Here is a 9563-nt window from a genome sequence, read left to right as displayed (position 1 = left end):
GGGTGCGCCTGCGCGCCGTTTTTGCGTGCCGCCGGCGCGGTGTGTTGAAACACGGACGGGACACGGGACGCTATTAGCGGCGATGAGCTAGCTGACGGGGATCGGAGGAAGACGGCCGAGCTCGCTGAAGCCGTAGCGATGCTAATCTGCGGAGGCAGGCTGCTGGACGAGGCACCATCACGTCGAATAGTTCCAGAGGAGCGGTGTTCGTGACACGATCAGGTGACGTGGGTGATTGATAGGCGGCCGATTGTTGGCGAACCGCTTCGGTTTGGTTTCAAAGTCCAGGTTAAGCACGGAAAAGCAACGATCGCAGCGAAAGCTTGCTCATCTCGCTCGCTGTCGTGATGAACCCGGATACTACGTATTTTGATACTGACGCTTGTAGCGAGCTTGTAAAATCGCGCATGAAAAAGTGCGGGTGAATTCGGGTTTGGCGTCATTAGGCCTGCATCACTAGGAACAAAGTGACAACTGATGATGATATGGTTATGAACATGGCAAATATGCAGATTGGAGAAGCTACCTACGAATGTTTCCTGGTTAAACGGATTGTGCGCACTGAAGACAGCATGTGCTAAGTTCCCACGTATTCTCCTGGTTTCTCTACGGTTTCGGGCGGGTTTGCCAGGAATGTGTTCATGGCGTCCTGATCCTTCTGGAAAATGATGGTGGTAACATGTACTTTGTACAAGTCAAGTGCGCGGTAGTGGTTGTTCTTTCAGTCACGGCAGTCTCTTACCCCATACCGATGGCATGAAATGCGGCTTGTCGGCTTGTCTTGGTCCGTACCATCGCCGTACCACACGGGAGATGGTATGAGATACGGGGTGCCGGCTTGTTTTGGGGTATGCTTATGGGATGAGATACACGGACGATGTTCGATGTTACCTGACAGCTAAATTAGCACCAATGAGAGTATAATATTTTGCTTGTCACGTGATGCGCTTCGTGGGCGCAAAATGACCATAGTCGTGGCGCGCCCTACAATCCCAATCACCATCACGATGTGCCTCGTCCAACAAGCCAATATTTTTATTATGGATACTTGACGTTATGACCTCCGTCAAAGCGAGCAGTGCTTAGCTTTTACGTTCTGGCTGATTCTGAGATTTGCTGTCCAGTTTGGTCCGTGTAGAGAAAAGGTGCTGTGTCCAGCTAAGGTTGCTGGCGAGCTCTCCAAGTACTTTTTGCGTATGGACTCAGTTTTTTGTTTGTTTCATATCACCGTGAGACGCCTGTTTTACGTTACGGGTGACAACGTTTCGGTCTTTCTATCCGTCCACTTGAATTATGCAAATCGTAGATGCGAGACGCAGGCTGCACTCATTAATGCCGGCCATAATTTGCATAATTCAGCGCGAGTGTCCTTATGTCAAATTTAGTTTGCTATGAGTGCTCGATCACTCAACATTTCTGAACGATAGCGATTTCCGGAAGTTTTTTCTTTACATTCTGGCGAAAGCGACATGTTCTTGACGCTGACGACAGAAGTATATAAGTATAAGACGATAGAAGTAAGCTGACGTCGACGACCGTTGACGACAGAGGTACGCTTAGCGATAGTGTACTGGTTTCAGGGCAGTTATCTCAATCTTGAACCCATTTACTGAAAACAATAATCCGAAGGACTGCCATGGGCCAAGCCTTTTTCGGAGCGTCGTTCACGTTTAGTTTACTTTATTCCCAGCCTCACAAGTTACCAGCATCTTGCTCATGCCGAGCGCAGGGAGACTATTCCGTCTGCCTCTGGGTCACCTCACACGGTTTGCAACTGGCAAATGAAGCTTGCTACATCATGCGACTTAAAAAGAATTGAAGACAGCGGCGGATCCAGAACTTCGCCAGTTGAAAAAAATATTACTTCTGGATTACACGTGGGGTGGGGCTCCTGCGAGGTTTTCCGCGTGGGTTCCTTACGTGGGTCTCAGGGAGGCATGACGCCATGACTGCCTTGAATCCCACCCCCCCCCCCATTTATGCAACATGCAATGCTCGTCCCCCGTCAATGACTATTTTAAAGCTTCATTTGTGACGTGAATTCGTAGCCACCAGCACGGAAACATGTCGATGGAAAGGAAGTGAACGAAGTGAACCCGATTTCCGCTCAGTCTTTTTCCCGTGCGCTCACTGGCGCGTCGCGTCGTTCACGCCGCCACAGTTTTTGTGACTTCCATTCGTCTGGCCCGTTTTTGTCGTCACGCTCACCACACCTCACGCCGCGCCACGTGGCGCAGTGACGCCAAAGTTACGCCGTGACGCTGTCGGCACGTCTGCGTTATTCACCGGTGGCCCCGAGCGTGGATGTCGGCCCCAGCGCGGCGGCGTGTTTGGATGGTGAACACCGTCGGCGCCCCTGTCGTGCGGGGCACTTAAGTCGTAACGTCAATGTCTTGTTTATGAATGAAGTGTTGTCAGCCTGCAATATATGGCTGTGTGCAGTGTGCCTGTAGGCGTTTGTCCGCGGTGTGTGTCGCGGCTGCATGTGTCCTGCGTGTGCGGTGTGTTTCGGATGTGCTGCGTCTGACTCGTTCCTGTCTGCACGCGTGCCGCGTGTACAGGACTCACCGCGGTCATTTGCAGCGTGCCTCAAGTGTTCTGTCATAAATGCAATGGGTCGATGTATAATTTAGGCTGGGCTTCCAGGCTTCCAGTGTGGAGGGCTATGGATATCCTGCAGCATCTGTCGTGAACATTTGAAGCGTGTATGATCACCAGATCTGACGCTATATGAGCGCTGCAGTTGACGTAAAGCTAATTAGAACACCAAACGTCTCTCAGACTGTAATGTCAGACGTGCGTCCATTACACGCGACCGGCCTGCGCCTGCCGTGTCCGCCTGCGCCCGCCGTCCCGCCTGCGCCGCTGTCTCCGCCTGCGCCGCGCGCTGACGCGCCACTTCTGCCGCAGGCGCGCCGGAGCAGGCCGGACCGCCGGCGCCGGGTCTGCCGCCGCCGGCCGAGCCCGCCGCCGGCGAGGCGCCCAGGAACGCCGGACTCGGCCCCGGCCCGCACGGCGGCCACGGCCCGGAGCGGCGCCCAGCGCCCGCCCCCGGCCCCGCCCCCGCGCACGCCCCCGCGCACGGACAGCCGACCCCCAGTTCGGTGAGTGCTGAGCGATAGTGACGAGGCCACTCTCTGGCCGAGTCACAAGGTGTGTTGCGGTCTTAGAGAGAGGTTTTCGACACTCAAGGTGGTGATGGTCGTGACTGAAAATGGTGGTGAAGAGAATTGTTTTGCCTGAAATGTCCTTTGTTTAGCATCAATAATGTGGAGAAAGGACCGGTGTTGTGAAGAAAGGTTTCCAGGTGTCGTTGGCGATTACTGTGGTGTCGATAGTTTTCCTCTCTTCTCGAGCTAACGCCCAGTGTGACCATTTCAGAGTTACCAGATCTGGCAGCCGGGCTGGCCCTCTTCCAGCGCTCCGACCGCTTCCGTTCCGTCCGCCACGGTTACGTCCCCGCGGCTGGTGCTTGCGCCCGCCGCCAGCGAAGACGCCCCAATCATCTGCGAAATCGGCCAGATGAAGAAGCCGCCGGCCCGCCGCGCTCCCGAGTCCACTCCGGTGGCGGCGCCGGCGGCCTCTTCCGCCGCTGCGCCGGTCAGACCGCCGCCGCCGGCCGCTACGTCTCCGGCCAGGGGACCGACGGCAGCCGAGGCCCCAGCCCCGGCCCCGGCTTCGGCTCCGGCTCCGGCTCCGGCTCCGGCCCCGGCCCCGGCTCCCGCGCGTCGCGGTGGCCCGCCGGCAGCTGGCCGGCCTGTGCAGCAGCAGGTATCCGCCCTAGCGACGACCCACCAGGCGGGCTCCGTCAGCACGCATCAGGATCAGACCGAGAGTCCGCGAGTCCGCGGCGAGCCGTCCGAGCCTCGCCCAGCGCCGCCCCGGCGCGCCGACCCGCCCGAGCCTCCGCGGCCGCGACCCGAGCCGCCCCGGCCGGCGGCACCGGCGCCGGGCTTCCACCAGTACTTGGCCGTGGCGACGATGCCGCAGTGCCCGCCGCGGCCGCGTCGCGCACTCCTGCCGCGGTCCTTCCCGGGCATCAGTCGCTCGGTGGTGACCTCGTTCAGCGGCGGCGGTGTGGTTGTGCAGCAGTCGGAGTACCGCGCGCAGCTGGTGGAGGCGCCGCGCCGCCTTACCGCCGAGAGCCAGGTCAAGATAGTCGAGCTGCCCAACACGACGCCGGTCAGGAATGGGCTGAATGGTGCGGTGGACGGCGGCGCCGCCGGAGCAGGCCAGGTGACGTCGGAGTCCAGCCGACCGGCGCCGGCGGTGGCGAAGAAGGAAGAGAGGAAGCAGTCGCCCGCTGGTCAGGCCAACAAGCGGAAGGCGGTGGATGTCAAGGAGGAGGCGGCGCCGGCGAAGAGGGCGAAGATGGAGCCGGGCGCGAAGAGCGAGGACAGGTGAGGGGAAACCAGCGGTGAAACCAGTGTTCAAAACCGTTTCGGCGAAGTCGGAACCAAAACCAGTGAAGACCGAGAAGCTCAAAGCTAGTCCCAGCAGTAAAGTATCGGATTCTGATGTCAAAACATCTGTGAAGCCGCCCAAAGCCAAATCAAAACCCCCGGCGACTGGTTCTACCGAGAAGAAGACCACCAAGTCCGAGCGAGCCGCCCTTGCCAATGGCGACCCGAAAAAGCAGCGGGGCCGCCCCAAGAAACCGGAGCGCTCCTACCTCGGAGAGCGGCAGCTGCCACTCAGAGGCCAGCTCCGTCAAGTCCTCGCGCTCCACCAAGGCTCGCAAGGGCGCGCCCTCGCCGGCGAACGGCGCGCTGCCGGCCAAGGAGGCGCGCCGCAAGCCTTCGGGGGACCGCCTGCTGGTGGACGTGGCTAGCCTGTGTCGGCGCACGCCCACCGACCTGGCCAAGAGCAAGCGGACGCCACCGCCGCCGCGACTGACCGACTCGCCGGCCCCGCACGCCGTGCGCGTCAAGCCCAAGCGGCCGCGCGTGGTGCCCGGCCTGACGGCGCGCAAGTCCATCTCGCCCGACCTGCCACCTAGCGAGCCGGAGGTGGCGCTGCCGGCGCCGCCGGTGCCGCGCCGCGGCCGCAAGGCGCGGGCTGGCGACGCCGAGCCCAAGCGGAAGCGGCGCACCGACCGGCAGCCGTCGGCGGAGCGGCTGCTGGCCGTACCGCGACCGCACGGCGGCCAGCGCTGGTGCCACGCCTGGTCCTTCCAGGGCGAGGGGCAGATGAAGAAGATTCTACTCAGGGTGAGTAGCAGGCGCGCAAGGGTGGGGGAGGGGGGAGGGGGGCGAGCGATGGATGCCGTGGTTGTATTGGGGTAGAGGGAGTTTAGGGAGACGGGGTGCTTAAGCATGTGGTACAGGGGTGTGGTGTTTGGAAATGTTTGTGTCTGTAGTTGTGCGGTACAGGGAACTGGAACACCGGCTTAGTAAAGTTATTAGTCAGCATATCGCACAGATCTTTAGTCTTGGCGTTTGCTGCCAAAGAGGACCATAAGTTAACCAGTTGGAAAACGGACCTCATCGAGTCACATAAGCCAATGCCTAACTTCCAACTCGCCTCAGTTATCGTTCAAAGTTGGACATAAAGTTTGTTCGGGTGTGGTTATGAAGCAAATTTCCACAACACATCACAATCGAGGTGCTAAGTGAATGCACCAAATCACAAGCGAAATCCCTGTTTTGAGGACTGGCAGGCCCAAAATGACGTCATGGCCGTCGTTCTGCGAAACCCACCCATTCGTTCCGTTCCGAATCGCGCCCGTTCCCAGCACTATTCAGGCTGGAGTTCCGTGACTCGATTACGGCTGCGGTCCTGACCTTTAACCGGCGCATCGCGCGGGCCACGAACGTCCACCCAGTCTGTGTGGACGAGCCCGGGAGCGTGCAGTTAATGCATCGGCTGCATCGATTGGCAACTAATAGGCGCGGCCCGTGCGGTCACATCACATACGCCGACCATCCGGCGGACGCCAGCCATGTCAAAACGACACGGTCGTCCTGCCCACGCCGCTTTGTGACGGGGCGCGGCGCACGTGGGCCTGCGGGGACATCGCACCCGTGGAGGTGTTCCGCTGTCGCAGTGTTCAGTGCTTCACGCGGGCGCACCGGCACAGTCGGCCGAAAGCTTGATGCTACGAGTGACAGAGCGTTTCCGTCATTATTAAGTCGTCTTCGACACTTTTGCCTGCGTTTGTGGGAGAACGTCCCGCCTGATGTTGTCGGGTTACAGGGAGCCCCAATCATGCCACCATATCCGCAGTAAGTGTGCGTATACTCGCCCCATCCCAAATGTGTCTTATGAATGGCTAGTGTCGAAGTCACCGCGAGCAGTCGTTAACACCGGCTTCGCTGGTGCCGGCAGAACGATAACCAGATGGTGGAGCGTCTTTGCTACCCGTCGATGCGGCACCAGGAGGGGGACGAGATCCACCTCAGGGACTGTGTCCTGCTGCGCTCCGGCCAGAAGGACGAGATGCCTTTCGTCGGCAAGGTGGCGGCCATCTTCCAGAACCCAGAGGACAGTGAGTGACTGGCGGACCGCGTGCTGCTTTCGTCATTGCGTGCTGTCACGGCACGGTGGGCATTATCAGACTGATCTCACACCTGCAAACCGAGCATGGAAGAGTGTCGTAATTTTTGGTGAAGCCCTTTCGGCGACGAGTGCATGTAGAAAGCTCTGGAACGTTGCGTACTGGGAGCTCGGTGTTGTCGCTGTGCAGTGGCACGCTTAGATGCGTTCCACATCCGATCTGCGTAAACGCGGGAAGACGTGTTTAATTAAGGCACGCCCTTCCTAAGAAAGCAGAGGACTCAGCCACTGTTGTAGTTGTTCTGTTCAGTTGGGGAGGCTCCAACCCCCCCCCCCCTCCCCTCCAACTTGGGCTCCAGACCCCCCCCCCCCCGTCCCAACTTTGTGAAGTAAGTGCCGAATGCAGAGGAGAGCCTGTTTGCGGTGTCTTTTTTTGGAGGGGTAGATTTCGTTTTTTCACTGCTCAGCCTCCCGAATTTATTTCGCGAAACTACAGCCCTGTGCTCAGCCATTCAAGGCCTACACATAGCACGTACGGTCGCACCACTGGACCTCTTCCCATAACTGGTGCATCGCCATCGCCGCCCTCTTCACGGCGCAGCGTCGTGACCGGCTGCTGCCCGTCTCCGCAGACGAGATGCTGGTATCCCTGCTCTGGTACTACCGGCCGGACCACACCGAGGAGAGCGACGAGACTCAGCAGGAGCCGGGCCAGGAGACCAGGCCGCCGCCGGCTCCTGGTCCCGGTCAGGAGCTGAAGCCGGCCGCCGGCCCCCACGAGCTGAAGAGCGTCTCGCCGGCCGAGGTGTTCGCCTCCAAGCACCGTGACACAAACTCAGTGGCGTGCATCGAGGACAAGTGTTTCGTGCTGACCTGGAATGAGTACTGCAGGTGAGCTGGCTGAAGCCCGGTTCTGCTGAAACACAAGGGCTGCGACTTGTGATTGGTCAACCATGCCTCGACGCCGTACGGTTTGTCTGGATGCTCGGAGACGACCTGAAGATGGTGGTAGTTACCTGAGACGCTCCATTAGAACAAACTTGTGTCCTACCTGACTCGTCAATGATGTGTTTTTCGCCATCAATCCATCCCCGTTGGCGTGGTCGTTTGTCATCTCCACAACCGCCGAGCTTGCAGCACAATGTGAAAATATCTCCCGCCTGTCGCCCTCAAGCCGACCGAATCCCGACGACGTTGGCTCGCGTGGGTGGCGTATTGCTTACCCCTCCCTCTCGCTCTGCACCCGCAGGTACGTCAAGTTCCTGGCGCAGTGCCGGCAGGGGATTCCTTCGCAGCCAAGCGAGGTGCCCGAGGCCCCTGACGAGTATCCGCGGGCGTCCATGCTCCCGCCGGCCAGGGTGGCCCCCGACCGCATCTTCTTCTGCCGGCGCGTGTACGACTTCAAGTCCAAGCGTATTCTGAAGAACCCCGCCTAGCGGCCGCCGGCGCCGCGCGGACTCCGGGCAGAGCGGCCAGAGGGAGAGAGCGGGCGCAGGAGCGGTTGAATCTTGTGATAATTTGCGCGGACGGTTCCGCGGCCCCCGCGCGCAGCCCGCGCTGCTCGATCCCCAGTGACAGTGGGTCGCCTTGACCGGCCGGTGGAGCGGTGGACGAAGTGTGGACAACGCGGCCGGCGCAGCGGCAGCCTGCCAATCTGGCCAAAGTCGCGCGCTGCGTTCCCGCCGACGCTCCCGTTACCATGGAGACGCAGCGTGCCGCGCGAAGGTCGGAAAGGTCAGGATCCCCGGACGTCGGTCCCCAAATTGCCGGTCCGCGCGGTCGGAGGCGCTCTTCTCGAGTGCCACGGCCCTGTACAAACGTATTTTTGTACGTTCTTTTGATAGCATCCCCGTCGCGTCATAACACACGTCATACATGCGTGCGAAGTGCCAGTCCCCGTTCACCGGCAGAAGTTACAGTACACAAACAGTCGCCGGCCGCCGCGGCCGGTGCCGTCGAGCCCAGCGCGCCGCTTTGGCCGCCGAGTGAGTCCGTTGTTGTTACGCGTCCGGAGCAGGGTGGAGCGGACGCCCGCGACCGTCGACGATCGCCGCGGTTTGTCACGGTTGTTGAATTCGGCCGGTGCTGGTGAAGGTTGCTGACGGACACGGGTGCTAGCGGAGGGTATCGCAGAGCTGGTAGAGCTTTACTCGTTCTGTTACGTATTGCTGGCAGTGGCGGGAGCGCTGGTGGCGCCGCGCTGCGGCCGCCAGGTGAAACACGGCTCACGAGCAGCCCCGTCCGCACCTGGTTTGCGTGTTGTTTCGTGCGGCGTTTGTTCTGTGATGTCCTAACCACTTAGCGTGTGGTCGGGGGCCGGCGGGCGTTCAGCACGCACTCACCGGTGTCGGGGTTTCTGCACACGTAGGGGCCACGGCGGCCGTAGTTCATGTTTTAGCCGCAAGGTGTCGCGCATTCCACCGGGACGCCGCTGCATATATATTCCGTACCGCTAGGGATCCGTGTCTAGACATGTGTTACCTCTCCGCTTCTCCCCCTGTTTGTCGGTTTTTCTTCCACGGTTTCGAGGACTACGCGGCGTCGGACGTGTTGGCCCCGATCGTGTACATTTGAGCTGGAGTGTGCGTCGTGTGCACAGCTTTAATCAAATACTTTTACAAGTGTGAGCGCGTAAGCCGACGCGAGAACGTGGAGTCCCTTCGCTAGGGATCTTGAGTGTCTGTGTAGAACTCCTGATAAATTTTATCTCCACCACCTCATAGTTAGGCCTTGCTAGCGTGCCTTGTGTGTGCAATGTACTGTTTACAAATACATGATTATACGCAGTATAGATGAAAGAGGTGTTTTCCTCGTGCCATAGTCCACGAAATTGCTTTCTGCAGGAGCTAACGCAGGATGGAGCTGCCATGGGTTAGACGTGATGTAATGCATGACTGAAGCATGCGAGTACCTACACTTAGCACTCATAAGAGATTACTTAACAGGACAATTAAGATCTAAAAAAGTTCTCGGACGCCTGGCATCCTTCAGCAGCTACCAAAAGGTCACGCAGTTAACACGTGCCGATGACGGTGCTTCAGAATGGAAATGGTCACGCTCACGCATGC

At 59.4% G+C, this 9563-nt stretch overlaps 1 protein-coding gene across 1 annotated transcript; it reads left to right on the top strand.

The window, feature by feature from the left end:
• Window positions 1-4596: 4596 nt before the first annotated feature.
• Hers (Histone gene-specific Epigenetic Repressor in late S phase) lies at window positions 4597-9278 on the top strand. Its single transcript, XM_037228730.1, has 4 exons — window positions 4597-5210; window positions 6328-6487; window positions 7128-7386; window positions 7745-9278. Exons 1-4 carry the CDS (start codon window positions 4620-4622, stop codon window positions 7929-7931), a joined length of 1197 nt encoding a protein of 398 aa, XP_037084625.1. The 5' UTR covers window positions 4597-4619; the 3' UTR covers window positions 7932-9278.
• The last annotated feature ends 285 nt before the right edge of the window (window positions 9279-9563 follow it).

This window comes from Pollicipes pollicipes, unplaced genomic scaffold (assembly GCF_011947565.3).
Source record: "Pollicipes pollicipes isolate AB1234 unplaced genomic scaffold, Ppol_2.1 Scaffold_2555;HRSCAF=2994_pilon_pilon_pilon, whole genome shotgun sequence".
Lineage (NCBI taxonomy): Eukaryota > Metazoa > Arthropoda > Thecostraca > Pollicipedomorpha > Pollicipedidae > Pollicipes > Pollicipes pollicipes.
The sequence above is the reverse complement of the archived record's forward strand: the minus strand, read 5'-3'. Positions and strand labels throughout refer to the sequence as shown.